We start from the raw sequence: 25,384 nt of genomic DNA, 5'->3' as shown, positions 1-25,384 counted from the left end.
ATGCAGGGTGGGTGTAAGGATGGGCCCTCAAAAACATCCTGGAAGAAGACAGCTGAGGGCACACACCGCTAGGAGCCTGCCTTGTGTTTGAGAGGAGGACGAGAGAAGGCTCAGCTGGTATGAGACCAGGAGAACAAGGCAGAAGGGAAGGGAGAGGGTTGGGGCAGTTGGCTAGAGGCCAGGGGAGGTGCTGGGGCTACCGTTCATGGCGCAGGAACACGTTGTTGAGATTGTCATTGACAATGAGCAGCTCCTCTGTCAGCTGCTCATTGGCGATCTGAGGGATGAGCTCCAGGACCCGCTGCTGCATGGCTCGGCACGTGCGGTTGAGCTCCTGCCAGGAAAGGAAGCGAGGCAACCACAGTCACGTGACTCAGAGTGAGGCCATCTCTCATGCACGGGCCTCCAGCCCCTGCACAAGCCTTGGAGGAGGGAGAGGTGTCCAAACTGGACTTCAAGATTCCACGGAACAGCTTTTTGATCAGGCACACATGAACTTGAACTTCACTTCCAAGTGTCAGATGCTAAAATTTAATCCACAGGAAACCATCAACATGTCCGACTGTGCTGCCGGTTTAATGTGGCTTCGTGCAGATTCCAGAATAAAGGTTGTGCCACCTTCTTTGCTTAGTCGGAAAAAACTGAGTCTGCAAAGGCTGAGGTTGAACAAACTGCAACTTTTGGAAGTATGCTGTGATTTTTGCAACCAAAGCATACAAAATGAATTAGATGACTGCGACCATTAGCCACAAACCTCGATTTCGAATTTTTGCCTCACTTTCCTCACTGGCTGATTTTTTGTCTTTTTAAATAAACTTTTAGCTTCGGAATAATTTTAGATTTTCAGAAGAGATGCAAAGATAGTACCACAAGTTTCCATATACCCTTGACCCCGGCTTCCCCTTAGTCTGGCATTTGTCAAAACTAAGACGTTAAAACTGGTAAAATAATATTAACTAAACTGTAGACTTTATTCAGATTTCACTAGGTCCTTTGTTTGTTCTAGGATCCCATAGTGCATTTAGTTATCACGTCACTGACTTTTAACCAGTAAGCATCATATTTAAACTTATGAACAAGAAAAATATTGGCCAGGCCCAGTGGCTCGTGCCTATAATCCCAACACTTTGGGAGGCCAAGGCGGGTGGATCACCTGAGGTCAGGAGTTCAAGACCAGCCTGGCCAACAAGGTGAAACCCTGTGCCTACTAATAATACAAAAATCAGCCAGGCATGGTCATGTATGCCTGTATCCCAGCTGCTTGGGAGGCTGAGGCAGGAGAATAGCTTGACCAAGAGGCAGAGGCTGCAGTGAGCCAAGATCGCACCACTGCACTCCAGCCTGGGTGACAGAGCGAGACTTCGTCTCAAAAAAAAAAAGAAATAAAAAAAAATAAAAAACCATAAACATATGGGTTTTCATTTTTAAGACTGCTCAATTGTTCCTTCAGGTACCTGTCACCAGGTGAAGGTGCCTGGGTCAGGGCAGGTGCCTGGGTCTTGAGGTCCAGGGAGCTGCCCGGCATTGCCGACTGTGGCCTCACGCCAGCATACCTTTCTCCTGGAGGCAGCACTGAGGCTAGGCACTGCCCAGTGTTTATTTTGGCTGTCATGTGGACCCTGTCCCCCGCCCCCTCCAAGGTCAGGCCTCTGGGATTTCCTCATTGCCCTTAGCACGGGGGCAGGGCGGGTGCCTTTCAACATCCTGTGGGCTCCCCTCCTGCTCTCATGACTAAGCACAGGGTGGCTTTGCTTCTGCTTCCCTGCTGGCTCCTCTCAAGAGCAGAAGAGCAGCACTTGGAGCCAGGTTCAAATCGCAGCTCTGCTATTTACCAGCCATATAACCCTTGACGTGTTACCTGATCTCCCCATGCCTGTTTCCTGACCTGGAAAATGGGGGTGGTGAGGATTACGTGAGTGATGTGAACCAAGTGTCCACATACAGCTCGGGGCACGGGAAGTGCCCAATGCATGGGAGCTGTCTCTGCATCCACCTTGCTCAGCCTTCTGAGCCCAAACTGCTCACATCTCACGGCCTTGGCTTGGGGCGTACGAAGCTGCCTGCGCAGTCTTCTCTCTTCCGGAACCCTTACTTCCGCAGTTTGCGTATTCACTCGACTCCCCACCCTGCACCACCGAGTGAGGACCCTGCACACTCAGCTCCGTCAGGCACAGACACGGTGGCGAGGAAGACACAGCGCTGCCCTCGAGGAGTCTGAGGCCTGGTGGGCGAGCAGTAGGAACTCGCAGTTACACAAAGCACTCCTCTGTCCCCTCACGAATTCTGGTGACTCCTGGGCCTGGGGGATTCCTAGCTTTCTTGGTGCCTCTATGACTGACCTCCATGGGGAGGGTGCTTTTCGCCAAATAGTGCCCCTTCTGCTCCAGTGACCCCCAATCTGGGCTGGAACTGTGGGAATACCACGTGACACACGGGAGCAGGAACCACTGGCTCCACCTGCCTCGGCTCCCCAAGACCAGCGGCTGGCGCATCTCAAGGCTGGCACCACCCTCTCACACCTGCCTGCTGAGTCTCGGATTCTGAATGGTGGAAATCTCACCTTCCAGCTTTTTCTCAGGACCCCTTTACTCTGTACCAGGGACAAGCCTGGGTGTTTTTCATGCAATGCCTTATTTAACTCACATCAAACTTGTGCCATAAAGACTATTGTTAGAGCAATCTTACAAATGAGGAAACTGAGGCAAGGGGGGCTACTTTGTTCAAACCGGAAAGTGGTAGAGCTGCGATCTGATTCCAATCTGATGGCGTCCAAAGTCCCTGGTAGTAACATGGCCCCAACTGTGACCAAGGAGTATGGAGTAAGCCATATGAAGACCGTCATGAGGACTGGGGAAGAATGCATGTGGGCAACTGGGCAGGAGTCATCTGAGCCCCAGGGAGTGGTGTCATCTGCTCACCTGCAGCAGCTCCAGGTCTGCAGGCTCGGCCTGGGTGGGGACCAGCTCCGTCAGCATCTCCGACATTACCCTCACGTTCCCACTCACCATCTCCAGCTCACTGCGCAGCTTCCCAATCTGAAACACACGGTTGGTCATGATGAGAGAAGCCAGGGGTCTGGAGCCCATGTCACTCACAGGGACAGAACCCAGTACCACCAATCCTGGGTGCAGCACCAGGGAGCCGACCTCCTAGCAGCCTCTCTAGGCAGCCTCCCTCCTGGCTCCCAAAGTGACAGCCCTGCACTAGCGGCCTGCCCCACCCCTCCTACAGACCCCTCACAGGGGCGCTACCAACCGTGACCATCTCCACACCGGGGAGCCTGGTGCAGGGAGAAGCTGAAAGGAAATGAGCTGAGGGGGAATGAGTCACCAAGTGTGGCTGGAAGACTCCAGCAACTCCTGGGTCTAACACGGCAGCTAACGAGGCCCTGGAGGGTGGCTCCCCACAGCGGGAGGAGGGAGGCTGCAGGCCCCCTCTCTCTCTCCCGCTAGAGGACTGGGATTCTGCTTCTCTCCTCCTCGGAGGACTGGGATTCTGCCCTCCCTCCGTCTCTTAGGAGGACTGGGATTCCGCCCTCTTTCTCCTCCTAAAGGACTGGGATTTTGCCTCGTTTCTGTCTGTTTTGGTGTCTCAGGCTCTTCTAAGGATAGTCCTTGCCGTGTCCCTCACCTTGAATATGAAACTCAGATTTAGCACTTGTTCCAAGGGATGTGGGCAGGTTTTCAATGGTCAAAGGGTTCCAAGGAGCTGGGCTTGGGGAACCATTTTCAATAAAGCTGTAGTCTCCTCAAAGAGGTCAGGCTGGGGAAGGCCACTGAATAAGGATCTTATGCTGTGGGACCCCGTAGTGTGTTTAACACCCTCGTGCACACTGGGGATTCCCGGGAAAAGATCGATGTGAAAGCTGCCAAGGTTTATTTGACTGAAGAACCTTTTTACGTTTTGGGAAATGCTGGTACATTCTAAATCATGTAGCTGAGTTATAGTTGATTTCAGAGTGTCACTATATACACGCATGATTGTGATAGCAGCTACCATTTATAGACTACCTAGTAAGTGCCAAGCATTGAACACATATTGCTAACTTAATTTTTTGCCATAGGTAGACATCAATATCCCTGCTTTTACAGATGAAGAAATGGAATGTAGAGACAAGTAGTATATCCACTATGGTTCACTGACACTTTCCAAAACCCGCAAAATGTTTGATCTATTTGGCTTACTTAATGAATACTCTTGGTATGAGTGAGTGGAAAAACTACGGATCACAAACCCTCTGCATCCAAATCAGACTTAATTACAAAGGAGCCTGGGAGTCACATCACTGCACACCTGATGTCTTAACATGTCCCAAGAGACAAAAGGGGACTCTTGAATTAAACAAAGATTAGTTTTGTTTAGCAAGCACCTTCTTGTATTAGGAGTAATTAGCATCTTAATCCACACAGATGCTAGACTTCAGGCAACTGGTTAAAATCGTAACCGAGTGAGACAATTTTTTGGATCACAAGGTGCTTTTGCAATTTTTTACACACTTTTAACCCATTCAGAAAAAAAAAGTGCAGCTCGCTGTCAGCACTCATTTAATTTTACATAAACATGCTTTTTGAGGCTGAAGTAAACCTGACTATTTTCAACATGAAAATAAAACATAAAATCTGTTCTTGGAGTTATTTCTAAACTCGTCTCCAATCCTAATGTAACAGAAATGTATATGATGTTACATTAGGATTAGAGACAGGAGTATCCTTGGGGTAAACAGGGAATGCGTTAATAATTTTGTCCAGTTAGCAACATTTTCTAGTAATAGTTGTAACTCTAGGGGGTGATTTCATAACTTGCTAAGAGAAAACAAGTCACGGAAGTTTTTCTTCAAATAGGTTAGGGTTACAATGAGTTCAAATGATACATAAAGCAGGTCGTGAGGATGCTTATTGGGAAAGTTAAGCTTCACTTTTTTTTCCATCATACATCCGTGTCTTCCTCACCAGCACACTCAGCAGCTCCGCCTTTAAGCTCCACTGATGTGATGGGTCTGGTGTGTGTACAACACCTCTAATGTGGGTGCTCCCACAGTGTGCAGGACTCTGCCCCCACCCCAGCAGCCAGAAGTCTAGAATGACAAGCCCCCAGCTCCACGAGTTGGTCATGGCTGTAGAAGTCACTCAATGGCTGTAGAAGTCACTCAGCAGATACAGCAGCCATGGCACTCCACAAGCAGCTCACGGCCCAGTGGGCAAGTCGCCCCACCTCCAGCCACAGAAGGGAGATGCCCAGGCTGCCTCAGTCAGGGTGCCACCTGGTCTGAGGTGGGTAATCCTTCAAAGCTAATCACAAGGCTGGGATAATCTGCCCCCTAGAAGCTCATACTAAGCCTCAAACCTTCTTGGCTGGGCGTGGTGGCTCATGCCTGTAATCCCAGCACTTTAGGAGGTCGAGATGAGTAGATCACTTGAGCTCAGGAATTCGAGACTAGCCTGGCCAACATGGTGAAACTCCATCTCTACTAAAAATACAAAAAATTAGCTGGGCATGGTGGCTCATGCCTGTAGTCCCACCTACTCAGGAGGCTGAGGCGAAAAAACAAACAAGAAAGTCTCAAACTTTAAGACTTCATGGGAAGCAGCACGGTACAATGTTCATGTGTTTTTTATTTTTTGCACAGATGTTTTAAAACTTTTCAGGCAGAACCTCTGTTCAAATGAAGCCTTTTTTTTTTTTTTTTTTTACACAGGTCTATGTTGTCCAGCCTGGTCCCGAACTCCTGGGCTCAAGCCATCCTCCTGCCTGAACCTTTGAGAGCTGAGATCACAGACGTATGTGACTATGCCCAGCTCAAATGAAAGTTGTGAGTGTGTAAGAAGCCACACACGTGAAGCTGGCCTGGTTGAAGGGGCCACCTACAGGACACCTCCTCTCCATGCTGTCAGAGGGCCCCACAGAAAACACAGGCTGGAAAATGGCCAAGGTACAGGGCAGTGCCTGCCAGGAGTCAGACAGGCGTGAGCTTGAATCCCAACTGTCTCCGATGACCATGTGCTCTGGGCAAGTGAATGGACGTCTCTGAGCCTCACCGCTCACACAGGGAGAATCACACATAGCCTGTGGGCTGCTGTGAGGAAGAAGTGGAGGCTCCGTGGACGGTCAATTCTGACAGGGGGCCCTCTCCCTGACGTGTGTGGCCCACCTGCCTGGACCCGACGGTTCTGACCCCAGGCCTGCGTACCTGCTCCGGGGTTGGTGCTATGGGTGTGTCACCGGACAGCATGGGCGGGGTGGGCAGAGGGGCAGTGTGCTGGCCAGAGTCCTCTTGCTGGCTGGCGTCAGAGCCCACAGAATCCTGTCCTGATTGTGTCTCTGAGTTGAACACGGTCTAGTGGGAGGAAAACAGGATCAGTGAGGGGTCCTGGGAATGCCAAGAGCCCAGGAAGTCAGGGGCCAGCCTGGTGATGTCCCTGGGGATGAGTCCTGCCTCCCTTCCCTTGGTTCCCGGTGCGGCAATTCTCTCACCCTCTGGGGTGTGTGGATGGGCGACAGCATGTCCAGGTCAGTCATGGGGAACTCCAGGCCTTTCCTCCGCAGGTCCTCATAGATGGTGACCACACCTGTCAGATCGGGCGAGCTGCGGAACGCGTCAGCCCAGGACTGAGAGGGGACAAGGGGACACAGCCGGTAACCACAGCTCACCTGTGAGCCTTCCCACCTGGCTCCCAGAGAACAGACATTCTTTCCCTGATTTTTTCCTTTTTTTTTTTTTTAACTACATCTGCCCTGCCCACTCCACAGCAAAGCACACAGTTGGCAAGCCTCCCTCCCCACAGAACACCCCACCAGCAGACAACCGAGACACCCCGAAATGAGAAGTGGAGCCTGGGACAAACACGATGGCCTCGAGCTCTCCACCGGGCAGGACGCTCCCACGCTGACAGCTTTTCCTGGCCCTGCCCCGTCCTGGCACTCACCTGGATGAGGTTGAGCACCTTGTCATGCACGATGGTGGGTGGGTTGTTCTTGGGCAGGATGGTCCTCACCAGCACACTCTCCACGAAGTCCTGGCTGGCCACCAGCACGTGGAAGCGGTGCCCGCAGTTCTTGACACAGGTTTCTAAGACCTGGAGGGCCGAGAGGTGCCATCAAGCACCTTGGTCAGAGGAGAGGCGGTGCCCAGGACCCCCACCCTTGTGGCTCCTCCTGTGTCCCAGAGGGGAGGTCCGGAAGAGGAGATGGGACTTCCTGGAGTGAGACCCTTGAATGTGGAGGACTGCGACAATGCCAGGACTGGGGGACTTGTTTGCTGGAGGGCACGGCCTAGCGTGGGCAGAGGCGTGGTGTGTGGGCTGGACTTCCCTCCCTGACTGGTGTCAGTGCACACAGAATCCCAGTGCTGTCTCCGAGCTGAACATGGTCTAGACAGAAGGGGCTCTCCAGGAGGAAATCAAGAATCTGAGGTGTCAATTGACCGGTAAGCCTGTGGCCCAGGGAAAAGGCACTGAAGTTCTCTCCCTACTCTCCACTTCCCACTGCAGGAATTGCCTTTGCTTTTCGCTTAAGCCAATTCACCTGGATATAAATGCTCCTTGTGGAGGAGGGTGGGACAACGTTTATATCTTCCCCAGCCAAACCCATGCTGACAGCTAAGAGGCCCACGCGTGTCTGGCCGTCCTGAGATCTGGGCTGGTTCAGTGGTGTGGGCAAGACTGTTCTCAGCCACTGGTATTTATTTTACATTCATTTTCCAGAGCACCAAAGTGCCAGGCAGCACCCAACTCAGTCTGCCAGCCTCCCTGCCCCCACGGAGGCCTGGGTTTACTGAGCTTCAATGTCACCCGCAGGTCCTCTGGCCCAGGCTCTCCCTGCCAGTGGTTCTGGAGTGATGTAAGCATCTGTTCCCATGCTGGGGGATCGGGGAGAACCTTTCCAAATGGCTTCTTGCCATTCTGCATCCGCCTGCGGTGTAGACAGGACAGTGTGTTGCCCACAGACCTTTCCTTTCCAGCACTCAAATGAGGAGCTCAGGGGAGGCTGGGAGTCCTGCTGGGTCTGAGGGGAGGTGACTTTCAGTGGACTGCAGTCCTACCACAGGACGGACAGATGGGGCACTCACTGTGAGAGCCAGCATCACCTCGTGGAAGTTCTTATTTCCCACGATTCTCTTCTTTACTGCTCGGAGGGCATCTTTGGGACTAAGAAGAAGGACAAGAAAAAGGGTGGGCTTAGGAATAGAGCCCTCTTACCCAACACCAGAGGCCCTGGAGAGTTGGAACAGCTCTTATTGGCCCATCCTCCCTGTGCCCCACCTGTTTTGTGTATCCAGTCAGGTTCTGATCACATCAGAATCTTCCTAGCCCATTGCTCAGCAGGGACTCACAACCTGTGGCCCCTGGACCTCCTGCAGCAGAGTCACTTTGAGAAAAGGTGAGAGTGTTCTGTTAAAAGTGCAGAACCTGGCCGGGCGCGGTGACTCATGCCTATAATCCCAGGACTTTGGGAGGCTGAGGCATGTCAATCACTTGAGGCCAGGAGTTCAAGACCAGCCTGGCCAACATGGTGAAACACTGTCCCTACTAAAAATACAAAAATTAGCGGGGCGTGGTGGTATGAGCCTGTAATCCCAGCTACTTGGGAGGTTGAGGCGGGAGAATCGCTTGAACCCAGGAGGCAGAGGTTGCAGTGAGCCGAGATTGCACCACTGTACTCCAGCCTGGGCGACAGAGTGAGACCCTGTCTCAAAAAAAACAAAAGACATTAAAAAAAAAAAAAAAAAAAGCAGAACTCCAGGTCCCCACACTATATACCACCTGAACCAAATTCTCTCATTCTCTCATGCTCCCCAGGGGTTTCTTATGCATGCTCAAGTTTAAGAACAAATAACCTGGAGGCATAGTGTTTTCATTACAAAAATAGAGATGGGGTCTTGCTATGTTGCCCAGGCTGGTCTCGAACTCCTGGGCTCAAATGATCCACCCACCTCGGCCTCCCAGTGTGTTGTGATTACAGGCATGAGTCCCTGAGCCCAGCCAGCATAGTGTTCTGATGCCCTGTCCTGGTCAGCTGCTCTATCTGCCCATTTATCCTTCCACTCAGGTCTTTCTTTTTTTTTCTTCTGAGACACAGTCTCACTCCGTCGCCCAGGCTGGAGTGCAGTGGCGCAATCACAGCTCACTGCAGCCCAGAACTTCTGGTCTCAAGTGATCCTCTTGCCTCAGCCTCCCAAAATGCTGAGACTACCAGTGTGAGCCACCATGTCTGGCCCATTCAAGTCTTATTAAGCACCCAATATGTGTGTGGCACCATGCTGGGTGCTGGGGAGACAGTGGCAAACGAGACCATATGGCCCTGCCTCCTCCCCACCTTGCGGGGAGACCCAAGGAAGAGCAGGGAATAAGCTGGTCCTGGAAAAAGAGCAGAGGTAAGGATGGGGGTGGTCAGAAAAGACCTCTGAGTTGGGCCTAGAAAGATGGGAAGGACCAGCCATGGGGAGTGGGGGCAGAGCAGTTTGGGTCACGGTCAGAGCCTGGACCAAAGTCTTGGGCGCAGAGGAGCTTGCTGCCTTGGAGGAACTGAGAGGAGGCCACATGAGTGTGGGGGAGGTTGGGGAGGGCTGAAGAAGCCTAGGGGTCATGGTGGTGGGAGGCCCCTGGAAGCTGGGGTGCCAGTCTGCTCTCCCTGTCCCCTCTGTGATTCCCACCACCCTCCACCCTCGGCCCTACACAGGTATACCCAGTGCTGCACTGACTGCTCTTGTCTAAAAGCCTTTGTGGGCCCCACTTGCACCCTGAAGGCTCCTGACCGCCACATTCATGAGGTGAAGTCTCAGCGAAAATCCACCCCACCCACGACACTTTCCCAGGTCCTCCAGTCTCCCCGGCCTGTTCTGCCCTGCCACACTGAACCGGAGGCCCGCCCTGGGTAGAGAAGCCTGCTAGAGGGCAGGGATGGTGTTCTCTCTGGACAGCTTCCCTTCAGAGCCCAGCACGCTGCTGAAGCATAAGTAACATTTCCCAGCCTAGCCAGTGGCCACGTGGGCCCATCCTGCTGCCTGCCTGGCCGTCAGTGCTGACCCCATCCAGGACTAAGGCAGGAGAGCCTGGAACCCTGGCACTGGTTCTCAGCAGGAGAGAAGGCAGAGGCAAGGCTTCCTAGGGACGGAGGCTGCCTAGGGGCTAGAGCTGTGGAGACGGTCAGGCCTGGGGTGGAAGGGCCATGGTGGGGAAAGGGATGGTGGCCCACCAAGGGGGGTCCTGGCCCAGAAGCCTGAGAGCAGTTTCCAATCCTTGCCTCCCTGGGCAGCCCCTCACCCGTCCCTGGCTCCTGGTCTTGGCCTGGTCACTGACCCATGGGCTACTTCAGTGCTTTATAGGGACTTGTTTCCACCTCTTCTAGGGTGGCCTAGAGACAAGGGAACCAGAATCGTTCCCTGGCGTGTTCTGCCATGTGCCACTGACCTGGGGGCCCGCCCTGGGAGACAAGAAGCCTCCTAGAGCGCAGGGACAGCATCCTTGTTGGACGCCTTCCCTCCCTAGAGGGAAGCACTGGGAATCAGAAGTTCTGGCCTTGCCACTGCTGTGGGCCCATGATGTCCAGTACTCTGCTAGGAGCGTGTATGACAAAGAGGCCACAACCCAACGGGGGAGACGCTTTAGTAATGAGGCTAAGTTTAGGTGCCATGCTTGGTGAGGTCAAGAGTCACGCCTGCCTTTGATCACCGCTGCGTCCCTAGTGCCTCCTGTGGTGCCTGGAACACACAAGGTGCTCAAATAAACAGCAACGCACCTGAACGACGCTGAGCCCATTCCCCCCATGTTTACAAGGGACATGGGGGCTTGCTGTCCCCAAGGACACTGCAGTGACTTGCAGCTGCGACGCCCATGAAGCTGCCAGGCCTGTCTAGAAGCTTGGTGAAGTCTTCTGCCTCCTGCTTTCTTTCTCCTGACCTCTGCCCACCACTCCTTCCCTCACCCTCACTCTCATGAGTCCTTGGCAAGACCAGGGAGCCAGGCTGAGGAAGACACCAGCAGGTTCCTGGCAGCCAATGCCCTCTCCTGACTGGGCCTTGACTGTGTGACTCAGATGCCCACAGCCTCCTTCCAGCTCAGAGCTGAGCATTCCCTGCCCTTCACCTGCGTCCGGCCTGCCCCTCTCCACGCAAAGCCCCCCTGAGCTGAGGAACCCTGCCCTGGCCACGGGACAGCTGGATGATCCCAGTGAGAACTGGAGAGGGAAAGGAGGGTCCACACTGACTTCTCCGGATGGAGGCCTCGCCTGGCAGCACTTCCTGCTGCCCATGGCCCCCACACCTCTCCCCATCCTTCGCTGGGTTTTCCTGAGAGGACAGGGACCCTCGCCTCCCCTTTCTGTTCCCTCCAGGGACTCGGGCTTATTGCTGGAAGGATCCAACAGAGCACCTTTGAGGACAAAGACCTAGAGAGAGAGGTAAAGTGACTTCCGAAGGTCCCATGTCAGGTCAGTGACAACAAGTCAGCCATCGGAGGCCAAGACCCCGATCCCTCCCCACACCACGTGCCTTGGCAGGGCTCCTTGGCACTGAGCAAGAGGATACCGTGGCCCCAACACCAGAAATGCCTGGCAAATGCCAGTGCTGTTCAGGCTCACGGTTCAGCTTCACTTTCCCTGCCATCCTTGTGATCTCCCCTACACTCAAGGCTGGTTTCAAATCTTAAGGAAATGGAAGTCTGTTTTTGCTCACAAAAAAGCCAGAGTCTCTCTATAGAGCGCATACTCCCGCCTGCAGAATGCAGATGGCGCTTGGGGTCAACTCCTGATTGTAAGAGTCTCCAGCTTGCCTCGTCCTAGGGAGACGCTGCACACAAGGCTGGGCTTCCAGATCCGTGTAGAATCTGCACTGCCACTAAGGGAGGCGGGGTGGGGAGGCAGCCCTCAGGGGCCAGCTGTACTGCTGTGAACGCCTACCTTGGATGGTGCTCAGGTACTAGGGGCTCAGATGGCCTCTGCAGCCAAGCGGGGTGGGTCAGACTTGGTGGCTACGGCAGCAATGGGGCTGGGGCTCCCCGGCAGGTGCAGGTGTGTGCTGTGTGGTGGATGGCCGTCTCTGCCTGTGCCCCGCAACCTCTCCTTGGGGGGCCTTACCCTTCCTCCGTCTCGTTGATGATGTCACAGATCTCCATGTTGAGGGCCCAGTCCTCGCTCTGCAGGGAGCCATCTGTGGCTTTCTCTGAGAAGAAACCATGAGTCATAAAGGCATGTGGGGGTCCTGAATGGATAAACCCAAACCGTGGGTGGGAGGGGAGCGGGGTGCAGGGCCGGATGAGATGGGGAGGAGGAAGATGACAGACACTTCGGGCACAGGGCCTGGCGCTGTGTGAGACTGCTCTACACACATCATCCCATCCTCACTAGATTTTTGTAGCCACTGAGGCTGGGAGTACCTCTGTCCTTCAACAGGTGAGGAAATCATGGCTCTGAGTGTACCAAAGGTATGCGCCAGAGGGGAATCTAGGTGGGCCTCCGTGTGCTTGTTCCTGACATGATATAATATGGTGACAATGCTTTGCTTCATTTCTGTAGATAAGATGTTCTCCCTTGACTTTAGAATTATCTTTTGAGCTGGGCGTGGTGGCCCATGCCTGTAATCCCAACACTTTGGGAGGCTGAAGTAGGTGGATCACCTGAGGTAAGGATTTGAGACCAGCCTGACCAACATGGTGAAGCCCCGTCTTTACTAACTACAAAAAATTAGCCGGGCATGGTGGCACATGCCTGTAATTCTAGCTACTTGGGAGGCTGAGGCAGGAGAATCATTTGAACCCAGGAGGCGGAGGTTGCAATGAGCCGAGATTGAGCCATCGTACTCCAGCCTGAGCAACAAGAGCGAAACTCCATCTCCAAAACAAACAAACAAACAAAAGAATTATCTTTTGAGTTGGTAACCATTCACAGGATACAAAATCTAAAAGTTCTCAAGTGGTATACAATGCAGCTAGGTAAATCTATCTCTGCCCCTGCCCAAGCGCCCTCTTCCTAGAGGCATCCCCTGTAATCAGTTTCCTCTAGAATCTCACAGAGACCTTTACCTAGGAAGCAAAGGCTCCATTACTAATAGGTCACCCTGCCCTCCTCCACCCTTCTGAGGCACCCACAGAAGGGACCGATGCCAAGCCACCCGGCAGAACTGCCCCAAAGAGAGGTGATGATTCATGCAAGGTATCAGCACGGTATAGGCCCAAAATAAACACTCAGCAAGTGGTGGTGGTTCTTTTTCAAACAGTTGAGGCGAAAGTCACATAAAATAAAACTAACCATTTTCCCGTGTATAATTCAGTGGCATTTGGTATATCTGTAATACTAAATACAACCACCACCACCTCTATTCAGTTCCAGAAAATTTTCACTTTGTGGCAGTTCTGAGGGTAAGATTTCCAGGCCGGGAGTTGGCTACAGAGCTCTGGAAGCCCATCAGGGCCATGGCCTGGACCACTGGCTGCAGGTCCGCACGGTGGCAAGTACTGGCCTGGCAGCCTTTGTAAACTGTAGCGTAGGAGACACCGATTGGTATGACATGAATGATGAACTTGGGAACTGGCAATGCCAGCACCTTTGTAAATGGTCTTTAGGAAAGGGAGGTGCCGCATGGCCTATTTGTTCTCTGCGCCTTCCTAGATGCCATCTTCACGCAGACCAGTTCAACCACGTGCACACAGGAAATGTTGTGCAGGTAACGTTCTATTACGCACATCACTCTAGCTGGTATGTATTGTGACTACATGGAGGACTGTGTGATGAGACAGGCCTTGCTCAGCATTTTAAGGGTGAGACCCTGTTCTGACGCAGGGACTACCCAAGGCTCTCTCCCCGGCAAGGGTCACATGCAGAGTACTCATCCGCCTGCTGTCCTCTGCAGCCATCCTGCCGGCCTTGGCACACCTGCTGGCTGGTGGGCCTGACACTTGGGCACAGTGCTGCTGGCTGTCTATTATCTCTCAGGAGTGTGTGCCTGAGTAGGCATGTAGAACTTGTTATTCCACGTGATGTCATGCTGTCCTGCAAGGCAGGCTCTCTCCTCATGGCTGTGCCCCAGCTCGGAGAGGGTGGGTGACTCCTCACTTGCTACACAGCTATTTGTAAGCCAGGCCGGTTCCAGGCACTGGGATACCATGGTGGACATGGTGGGCATGGTCCCTGCCTTAGGGTGCCCAAAAGAAGCTACAGTGCATGCCAAACCCAGTCTGCCGGAGGACAGAGGAGGGCAGTTTCCGTGGGACTGGACAGGGCCCTCTTCTAGCCAGGCCGGCTCAACCAACTCTAAAACTGTGGCTCTGAGACCTTGGTTTTGCAACTGGCCCAACTTCAGTTCCATCCTTAGGTCCTGAGCCAGAAGGATGCCAGAGTGGCCCAGGACACATGCCAGGCGGCTGAGACAGAGGGCGGTTGCTTTACCCCCAGATCAGGCCTGGAGGAGGGGATGAGGAAGGCTCCTCTGATGGTGCTGAAAGACAGAGTCATCCATCCTGCGAAGGTTTACTGAGTGTGGCTTCTTTATACCACACCCCTGCCCTGCCCTTGGGGGTTCCCCACTTAAAGAGCCACATGGGAAGAACACAGCGGGCTGAACAAGTGTCCCTCTGAGCAGAGGGCCATGTCCTGCTTAGGAGGGTTTGGGGGCAGGGGTTAGTCATGTCAGCGTTAACCTACAGAACCTGCTCCTCTGCCACAGGCCACATCTCAGCGAGCCCCAGTCACACGGGCCAGAGGATTAGTGTCATCTCCCTCCCCGCCCACATCTAAAGGCCACGAAGTCCTGCCAAGTCAGCTCCCAAATCTCTGTCCATCACACCATCCCCTTCTCACCACCCCTCTGCCACTGTCCCTGCCCCAGCCCGGCCACCATCCGCCCACTAGATCACCGCCTCAGCTTCTTCCTTCCTCCTGCCTCCCTCCCCCCACCCATTCTCCACGCTGCCCAGAGGCAACTTTCTGAAACCTGAAAATGACAGTGTCCTTCCTGCCCAAATCCTTCTGTGTCTCCCTAGTCTTTGGCCTGGCCTGCATGCCCTTCCACAATAATATTTTAACTTCCCAAGTTATATGCCATAGAATATCAAGCAGCATTAGCTGTTCACATGAAGAATGAGATTCAATTTTCACACGCTGTAAGGTGTGCATTATTGCCCTCATCTCATGAGGAAACTGAAGCACAGAGTTCACCAACTTGCAAAGGGCACACAGAGTAAGGGCGGGGCGGCCGCTGAGGCTGTGGCGCAGGTGCCTGAGGCGTCTGTGCCATCCGCATCTCTCGGCGGGGGCGGGGAGCTCTGCTTTCCCAGAGTGTCCTTCCTGACCACGCAGGCAGTCGGCCCTCTCCTCCCTGAGCTCCACTGGCAGGCCTCTCAGTGGTCGCCTCCATCAGATCCCCTTCTGTCCCTAGTACCCCCTGAAAACGATGGGCACCTCTCATCTCCTGGAGGAGAGAACATCAGGGTTTCAGGAGAGGCTGTGGTTGTTTTGGAAAGGCAAGCAAGTGGCTTTTAAAGGGAAGCGGGGACATTGATAAATAAGAGAAATCCCATACCCGGGAATGAGGTGGGTGCAGAAGGACCACGCCCACCCCCGGCCCCGCCCTGGTGCATGAGTCTGATGTGACCCAAGCAGCGCGGGCAAGCTCCTTAGCCCTGAGTGGTAGCAGGCAGCAGTGGGCAGAGCCAATCAGAAGATGGAGGTTTTCTGTGGGGTGGGAGGGGACATGTGGCCTAAAAGAGAAAGGGGAGAGAAAGAGGAGGAGGAGTAGACAAAATTGGGACAAGGCTGATCTGTGCTCAGTACAGCTGTTGGGAGGCTGTGGGACACATCTGCCCAGACCATCACTTGCCAACCCCTTCTAGGTTCCTCCAGGTTCCTCCAGGTCCAGGTGTGGACGACAGAACTGGGGAGAATCATGGATTTCCTTCAGATGCCCACAGGGTAGGCATATTCCATCAGGGCAGAATTTTAAACCCACAGGAACCTAGCAATATTTGCTTTGTTTTTGTTCTTAACCACAGAAGTAATTCAGCTTGCTATTTTAAGAAGGGGGAATAAAAATACTACAGTGGTTACCAGTTACCAAGAGAATGACAACTGATTCCCCGACCTCGGAGCTGTTGCCAGTAAACTTCAAGGGCCTCTGGGTAGCAGCCGTGCTCTTGTCTTCCAGCTCCTGTCAGAGCCAGGCCCTGCAATCCTCCACCTTTCATCAGGCGGCTTTGCGGTTGTCTATGGCTGGCAAGTCTGTGGCTTCGGATCACTGGGCACCTGTGCATCTCTACGGCAGTCTGTCCTCTCCCTGTTGGGTCTGGTGCAGATACCACCTCCCTGGAGGGCTCCAGATAATCTGCCTGGCACGATGGCAAGACCCACCTGCCCCTCATGGAGATGAGGATGGAGTGGGACGAGTTTGGCCTGACCTAACTCAGAGACCATGGGCAAAGATCCAGCCCCTCTGAGTCTGTTTTTGCGCCCATAAAATGAGGATAAGACTGCCTGCCTCACAGGCTGTTGTGACCTTGCAGCCAGACAATGTCAGTATGACATCAGGAAAGGCTAGCAATGAGTAACTGCGCTACAATGACTATGATGTGGGCCAAGAGAAAGAATGAGCTCACAGACTCCTGGGAGAGAGAGAGAGAGAGGTGGAAACAAAGAAATCGCCCAACAGACCAAAGACACGCCACACCACGGGCAGCATCAGAGATGGGGGCCATGATATGGTATCACCCTTTCTTTCTTTCTTCTTTTTTTTTGGGAGACAGTCTTGTTCTGTCACCCAGGTTGGAGAACAGCGGCACAATCTTGGCTCACTGCAACCTCTGCCTCCGGGGTTTAAGCGATTCTCCTGCCCCAGCCTCCCGAGTAGCTGGATTACAGGTACCTGCCAACACAGCTGGCTAAGTTTTGTATTTTTAGTAGAGATGGGGTTTCACCATGCTGGCCATGCTGGTCTCGAACTCCTGACTTCAAGTGATCTGCCCGCCTTGGCCTTCCAAATTGCTGGGATTACAGGTGTGAGCCACCGCCCACTGTGTCTGGCCAGTATCACCCCTTTCCATGCCAGCCTTCTGGGAAGCAGCCTGGAGCCCTCTTGCTCCCACCCTGCACATTCCAACAGTCTCATGATCACTGAGACAGCTCTGGCTCAGGCTGCCACCTCCCCAGGCCTGGACTGTCACCTCCACACTCTATTCAAACATAACTCCAAGCACGACTTCCTTTGTTTAAACATTGTCCATCACCCCCACTGCCTGACGATCGAAAGCCTGAACTCTCCAGGGACTGGTGTCAGCCACAGTCAGCTGTACCCTCTCCCTCTATGTGGCTTGTCCTCTCACGCCTCTGAGCTCCTGTCTGCAATGCCACTCCTCATTCAGTCAGGCTCATCCCGTCCACATGCTAATCCGGCACTCAGCATGCACCAGGCATGGGACTCAATAAGCACGTCACACCCTCAGTTACCCGTCACCACAACCTTTAAGACAGAGCATGAACTGAGGGGCATGGAGAAGTCAGCAATTTGCCTGCAGTCACACAGTTTGTGAGACGCAGAGCAGATTCAAAGCCAGAGAAGTATGGTTCTCAAGTCCATATTCGTAACCACTATGCTATGTGCTTCTCAGACATTCTCCACACTTGTCTTCCAGGCTACAGGGAGACGTCAGTGAGCAAATCCAGCAAGGTCCTGCCTCAGCGATGGTTTACAGTCCAGTGGGAGGCCACGACTGACAGTTCCAAAAGGTCAAGGTTCCATGGCAGGAAAGACCAGGTGCTGAGACAGTGCCAGGTGTGCTGATGAGGAGGAAGCGTGAGTCCGCTGAACTCCTGAACTTCCCTCATCTTTTTTTTTTTGAGACTGTGTCTCGCTCTGTCGACCAGGCTGGAGTGCAGTACATGATCTCGGCTCACTGCAACCTCTGCCTCCTGGGTTCAAGCAATTCTCTGCCTCGGCCCCCCAAGTAGCTGGGATTACAGGTACCTGCCTAAGTTTTTTGTATTTTTAGCAGAGACGAGGTTTCACCACCTTGGCCAGGCTGGTCTTGAACTCCTGACCTCGTGATCCACCCGCCTCGGCCTCCCAAAGTGCTGGGATTATAGGCGTGAGCCACCGCGCCCGGCCAAATGCCCCTCATCTTCTAATCCCCACCCAGGGTTGGCTCCTCAGTGGTGCCTCCTTCTGGGCAGACCATGTCACTCCTCATCCTGCATCATGACAATATCATCATGGAGAACAATGACAAACAGCATCATTCAGTGAACAAGTGTCAGCCTGTGCGGGATGCTTGGGGGCCCACCTTTTGTGTCACCTCCCTACACCCCGACTGTCGTGGGGGCGGCCAATGTGCGGAGGTGTGTGACTTGCTCGATGCAAAGCCAGGCCTGCACGCTCCAAACTCGTATGCCCTCCACTCTGCTCTGTCCCCGTGAAGACTGCCTCTGCCTGCCTGGGGCAGACACTTTTGGGGCTCACCTTCTGGTGGGACAGAGCAGAGGGGGGCATTACATACTTCTGGAATGACGGACTGAGGCTCCAGACTGCCCAGGTGCTCAGTTTGAAGCTGACCGCCCCTGCCTACCCCACCTTCCCAGAGCAATATTTCCTGTATTTCACTGATTAGCCACCAGGCTAAGGACAGAACAAGAGCCTGCGTGTTTTGAGACACCGTGGAGCTGTCAAACCCACTCTGAAACTGCAGACCTTCAGGCTTCTGGCTAGGTAAACAAAGTGCGTTGTGGTGGTGGTTTCAGACTCTGCTGGATGGGTTTCCTGTTACCTGCAGCTCAGAGGATTCATGATTAATTTTCCTCTTTAAGGAGTGAGGCCCAGCTGCCCTGGCCTTCCCATGGGACTGCTCCACAGTGGACAACTATGGCACAGACCTGAAGGCACCAGGCTCCACTGAAGCCCTCGGGAGCCGGCACTGAGACCTGGCCCAGCCCTTCCTCCCACTCCTTCTCATCACCAGCTCAGCTGACCACCTGCACCCGCCCCATCACCCTCCTCAGGCTTCTGTGCTTCTGAACATGCTGCCCTTCTTCCAGGAAGAAATGTACTCCTCACCACCTCAACTCATGCTCCTAAGCCCAGACCAAAGGTCAGGTCTCCTGGTGGAGTCTGCCCTGAAACCCCCTCAGGGCCTATTCCTTCCAGCCAGCGGCCAATAGCATTTTCCACAGACCACAACTCTAAGCACTGCTTAGTGGAGTGATTAAAGTAACTCTGTTGGGTGATAGAGATGTAGATGTGTTTCTACATCTCTCTTTCCCAGGAGTCTGTGAGCTCTTTAAGGGTGGAGGTTATAGCTCACGAATGGTCCAATTGTCTACCCCAGAGGGATCTGGCCCATGATAAACCTGCAGTACCTGTTTGCTGAATGACGGAATGAAGTATGAGGCCATATTCACCAGCACAGTAAACCTTCATAACAATGTAAATGAAATAAAATACCTCCACACATTGGCACTCATTGATCCTTTAGAAACTATTGTGTGGAAATCCTAATCTTTATTCCAACTTGCAGTCCTTTGAATACTTTTTTTTTTGGCGGTGTCTCACTCTGTTGCCCAGGTTGGAGTGCAGTGGCACCATCTCGGCTCACTGCAACCTCTGCCTCCTGGGTTCAAGCGATCCTCCTGCCTCAACCTCCCAAGTAGCTGGGACTACAGGCGTGCACCACCACACCCAGCTAATTTTTGTATTTTTAGTAGAGAAAGGGTTTCACCACATTGGCCAGGATGGTCTCGATCTCTTGATCCGCCCGCCTTGGCCTCTCAAAGTGCTGGGATTACAGGCATGAGCCACCGTGCCCCTTTGAATACTTTTTTTTTTTTTTGAGACGGAGTCTTGCTCTATCGCCCAAGCTGGAGTGCAGTGGCTTGATCTTGGCTCACTGCAAGCTCTGCCTCCCGGGTTCACACCATTCTCCTGCCTCAGCCTCCTGAGTAGCTGGGACTACAGGCACCTGCTACCACACCCGGCTAATTTTTTTTTTTTGTATTTTTTAGTAGAGACGGGGTTTCACCATTTTGGCTAGGATGGTCTCGATCTCCTGACCTCGTGATCCACCCACCTCAGCCTCTCAAAGTGCTGGGATTACAGGTGTGAGCCACCATACCCCTTTGAATAGTTTTAAAAAGTACCGCATCCCTCCTTAATCTGTCCTCCAACCTAACATCCTCAGGACCTGTGACCACTCTACTGTGGTAATGATCTCCAGAGCCTTCACTATTCTGACCGACCCCTCTGGATATAGGCCAGCTGTGCTGTCCATCTGGAAATGCAGTGTGGGAACCCGCACGCACACTTATCTGTCCTTGTTAGATACTGTATTTCCGTTACTGCATCCAGTGACTATGTGAAATTTTTATTAACCCCACCATATGGAGCTGACTCCAATAGTTGTGAAAGATGATCCCCCTGGACCCACAGCATTTAGCTTTTCTAGACACTCTTGTAGCTAGAAGTGGCCGTGGGACTTATGGCCACTGAGACAGAAGCGGATGTCTCTTGCGTGGCTCCTGGGGAAAGTTTTGCTTTCTTGGTAACAGAGACACAGACAGTTGGTACCTTCACCTGTGCTTCCTACCATGAGCATGCAAGCACGAGGATGAAACCAATGTGGTCAAGAAGGTTAGGCGAAAACACAGAAGGAGTCATTACTGAACGAATTCATTCTAGATGGACACAGATGTTTTCACTCAAAGGGAAACCCAGCAGGTCTCTTTCAGTTCTTTTTTTTGTTTGTTTTTTTGAGATGCAGTCTCTGTCGCCCAGGATGGAGTGCTGTGGTGCGATCTCGGCTCACTGCAACCTCTGCCTCACCGGTTCAAGCGATTCTCCTGCCTCAGCCTCCAGAGTAGTTGGGATTACAGACACTCACCATCACGTCCAGCTAATTTTTGTATTTTTAGTAAAGATGGGGTTTCACCATGTTGGCCAGGCTGGTCTCAAACTCCTGACCTCAGGCGATCTATCTGCCTCGGCCTCCCAAAGTGCTGGGATTACAGGCGTGAGCCACCGCGCCTGGCCTCTCTCAGTTCCAAGGGAGAATCAGTGAGATGGAAGAGTTGGGAGGATGGGATGCAGACACAGACAAATCCTGCCCAGACTCAAGCACCTACGAGCTGTGTGACCCTGGGTGACTCCGCCTCGGCCTCTCTGTGCCTCAGTTCTTCCTCTACAGAATAAAGATGACCAAAGCACTCACCTTCCAGGGATGTGTGAGGAGGACAGTATACATTTCAAGCACCAAAATAAATGCTATCCTCTACAAACATATCAACCACAACATGATTGAGAATTTCAAGCACTCCCATAAGAGATTTTTAAATCGCAAATATGCAGAAGCCATTTTTTTTCAGCCAGAAACTTGTCTTGAAAACTATTTTCCAAAGGAATAACTCTTTCCAGACTCAGCGTGGAAAGTTCCATCCACCTCCTAATTTGCTGAGCCGCCCTTCCTCAAAACCCTGGCTGCCTCTCCCCTGTTATTTTTTTTTAACCACAAACCACAGGAGAAACCCTAAAATACCTTACAGAGGGTATTGCTTCGGCAACCTACAATCTTTAAGTCGATGTAACTAACTATAGTACCTAACAAAAGGAAATGCCAGTGAGATAAAGAAAGGTTTTCTAAAACTTCCCAGGTAAGAAGTGAGGCTGTGAAGGCAGAGGCTTGAAGTGGCTGGCTGAAGTATAGATGGCAATTGTTTTCACTCCCTACTTGCGAGCGTAAAAGGTGTTGCTGACAATCTGGATGGTCAGGGGTGGAGTGCGGTTTGTATTAGTCAGGGTTCTCCAGAAAAAAGGAACTAGGCTGGGCGTGGTGGCTCATGCCTGTAAACCCAGCACTTTGGGAGGCCAAGGCGGGCGGATCATGAGGTCAGGAGTTCAAGACCAGCCTGGCCAACACGGTGAAACCCTGTCTCTACAAAAAATATAACAATTAGTCAGGTGTGGTGGCACGTGCCTGTACTTCCAGCTACTCGGGAGGCTGAGGCAGGAGAATTGCTTGAACCTGGGAGGTGCAGGTTGCAATGAGCCAAGACTGCCCCATTGCACTCTAGCCTGGGAACAGAGTGAAACTCCGTCTCAAATAAATAAATAAATAAGAGAAAATGAACTAACAGAAAGAAAAAGAGAGAGACAGACAGACACACACATACACACACACACGCGAGAAAGAGCGAGCGAGCACTTAAGGAATTGGCTTATGCAGTTGTGAAGGCTTAGCAAGTTGAAAATCTGTAGGGTGAGCTGACAGGCTGGAGATCCAGGGAACAGATACTGTCCGAGTGCAAGGGCAAGGGGAGCCTGCTGGCCAAATTTCCTTTTGTTCTGGGGACGTCAGTCTTTTTCTATTCAGGCCTTCAACTGATTGGACGAAGCCCGCCCACATTATGGAGGGCAATACGCTTTACGTGAGTTTAGTGATTTAAGTGTTAATCTCATCTAAGACATACGTTCACAGAAACATCTAAAATAATGTTTGACCAAATATCTGTCTCCCCTGGCCTAGCCAAGTTGACACATAAAGTTAACCACTACAGGGTTTATACTGCACCAACACAAACAAGTTCCAACAGTAGACCCCTCTGTCTGTCCCTAAATTCTCTGTCTGTCTCAGCCCCTGCGGTCTGGCTGGTTCTCCTCCTCCCTCCTCCCCTGGCTCCGTCCTTCCCTTCTCTACCTTCCCCAGCAGGAGCGAGGCCTAGTTCCCCTCCTCAGGTCTTGCATCGTGCTTCTCCACTGCACTTTGCAGTGCTCGATCAGCTTCTAAGTTGCCCATGTCCCTTGAGGTGGAGACCTGGGGGACACAGCCAGGAAGGGGCGGAGCTGGCACCTGAACCCAGCTCTTCTGATGCGGAGACTAAGCTGTGACCCCATTTCAGGCTGCTTACGTCCCAGCGATTAAAATGCGCTACCTGGGATCATGCCAGGTGGGCTCTTGGGCAAACTTAAAGACATTTTTAGAGGGACGTATTTACTTTAACCCACGATAGGAAAAAAACACGAACATCAAAGCCATGATTTCACGGATATAATTACATAGGATGAGATCAAATTTTAACAGATAAGCTAATGAAAAGAAAACCCTATGAAAATAATAATGAAGGTGGTGTGGGGGTAGACACAAATCATAAAGGAGCTACACGAAAGACAGAAGTTTGGAGGGCACCGGCCTAGATCAAGATCTCCTTAGTAAGGGAGTAAAGAGTTAACCTGTCCTGAATCCCCCTGCTTCTCACGGGGTGATGGCCTCAAGCTAATTAGGAGATACTGAGGGTTTGGGTTTTTTTTTTTTTTTTCTAAAACCAGAAGAGTGGAAGTCTGGGACCTTACTCTTATTTCTTTGAGCTCACTAAGGTTAAAAATAAAACCTATTCGCCAGTTCTATCCACAGGGGCAGGCAAAGGCCTTAATTTCCAAGTAAGAATCCACTCCTCCCCACAGCCGGAAACCTGACCTGTCTGTGAATGTGGCGGCCACCCAGCCAGTGACTGCTCATTTGCCAGGGACACAAAGACCATCACAAAGGCTGCACTGGAGCCAGAATCCTGGGCTGGCACTTAGCTTGGCTACTAACTTAGACTGTGTCCCAGGAATGATAACATCAGTGAAAAATCACAACAGCTAATAATTACAGACATTTCCTGTCCGGCCAGGAAGTGCTTTACAACACAACACAACAGCCTTATCTGACAGGTGCTATTATTATCCTCATTGTACAGATGAGGAAATTGAAGAACAGAGACGTGAAGTAACTTGCTCCAGGTAACAAAGTTGGTGAGGACTGAACCAGGACTCAGACCATTCAGTCTGACTCAAGCTCACCCTGGACTCCACTCATATGTGTGCAGCTGATACAAAGCCCTTTCTAGACAAAGCTCTGTCATCCTTAAGACAAAAACTTCGGGCTGTAATGTGGGTCCTGTACTTACGGATCAGGAACCAGAAGCTTCAAGGTATTAGAGCTCCCGCAGGCACACTGTGGGGACAAGCACCCTCAAGCGTCCCCAGTGTGGGTGCTCTGGTACCCCACTTTGAGGAACAGTGTGCTTCATCATTCTGCCTCTGGCCAGCTGCTCCGATTCAGGAGTCAGCCAACTATGAACCCACATGCCAAATTCAGACCCACCTGTGTGGTCCTTGAGCTACAGGCGGTCTTTATATTTTTATATAGTTGGAAAAAAAAAGCTGAATAATAATAATATTTCATATGTGAAAATTACATGAAATTCAAATTCCACTGCCCATAAACAGTTGTATTGGAGCACAGTCACTCTCATTCATTTACCTATGGCCTATGGCTGCTTTTGTGCTATAATGGCAGAGCCGGGTAGTTGCAGCAGAGACCATCTGGTTCAAGAAGCCACAAGTATTTACTTAATGGCCCTTTATAGAAAAAGCTCACTGACCCTGGTCTAGTCCACTCTGCTAACTGACGTAGGAATCCTCTTTCTAGTTCGCCCTCCCCACCCCGGCTTCTGCCTTCACAGCTGCAGTGGTGGGGAGCTCACTACCGAACAAGGCAGCCAGTTCCATCTTTGCAAGGCTCTAGGGATAGCTATTTATACTGAAACCCAACTGCTTATTCCTGTAACCACACACTCTGCCCTTGGGGCCTTGCACAATCAGTTCTATCAGTCCTCCCCAGCAGCCATCAGTTTTGTTTTGTTTTGTTTTTGAGATTGAGTCTCGCGGTGTCACCAGGCTAGAGTGCACTGGCATGATCTTGGCTCACTGCGACCTTTGCCTCCTGGGTTCAAGCAATTTTCCTGCCTCAGCCTCCCAAGTTGCTGCGACTACAGGCACGTGCCACCACGTCCAGCTAACTTTTGTATTTTTAGTAGAGACGGGGTTTCACCATGTTGGCCAGGATGCTCTCGATCTCTTGACCTCGTGATCCACCCATCTCGGCCTCCTAAAGTGCTGGGATTACAGGTGTGAGCCACCGCACCCGACCCGCCATTCGTTTCTTTCTTCCCTCTGGCATCAACCCTTCCCTGTCCCTATATATGCCCTCTGTTGTTCATTACCAATCCTCTGGGAAGCAGAGGGAGAATGACAGCACCTCTGTGTTGCCAATAGGGGAGACAGGCAATGGAGAGGGACCGTGACATAGTGAGGAACAGAACCAGAGCTGGAACCAGGTGTCCCACCTCCCAGCCTGGTGTCTCCTTGACATTGCTTAAGTGTCCACTTTCCAGCCCATCATTCCCCAACTGGGCACCCAAGGGCCTGAAGTGGTCTCTCACTCCTGTGATTCCTTCCTGTGGCTCCCCTGGCTTGCCTTTTGTGGAATCAAAGACAGCTCTCTTTGACTTTTTCACTTTTCCCCTCCAGGGCTCAGTCTTCAGGCTCTGGGCTCTTCCCCCTCACACCCAGCTCCCACCACCCCAACCACTGAGGCTCATCCCC

At 52.3% G+C, this 25,384-nt stretch overlaps 1 protein-coding gene across 11 annotated transcripts in view; it reads right to left on the bottom strand.

Annotated features, from left to right (window-relative positions):
- The window catches only part of TOM1 (target of myb1 membrane trafficking protein), a 51,530-nt gene that overhangs the window by 21,148 nt on the left and 4,998 nt on the right, over window positions 1–25,384 (bottom strand). For 8 of the 11 annotated variants that reach the window (XM_023222107.1, XM_023222099.1, XM_023222103.1 and 5 more), the window contains exons 2-8: window positions 12,070–12,154; window positions 8,066–8,144; window positions 6,924–7,073; window positions 6,472–6,606; window positions 6,188–6,334; window positions 2,919–3,035; window positions 201–334 (exon numbers count right to left, since the gene is read on the bottom strand). In XM_023222107.1, coding sequence (XP_023077875.1) covers window positions 201–334; window positions 2,919–3,035; window positions 6,188–6,334; window positions 6,472–6,606; window positions 6,924–7,073; window positions 8,066–8,144; window positions 12,070–12,154 — 847 coding nt within the window. The other 3 variants (XM_023222105.1, XM_023222106.2, XM_023222109.1) reach the window with 3 other exon arrangements.

The sequence above is a fragment of the Piliocolobus tephrosceles genome, chromosome 19 (genome assembly GCF_002776525.5).
Source record: "Piliocolobus tephrosceles isolate RC106 chromosome 19, ASM277652v3, whole genome shotgun sequence".
Taxonomy (NCBI): Eukaryota; Metazoa; Chordata; class Mammalia; order Primates; family Cercopithecidae; genus Piliocolobus; species Piliocolobus tephrosceles.
Note: the sequence above shows the minus strand (reverse complement) of the source record. Positions and strands in the feature narration are given on the sequence as shown.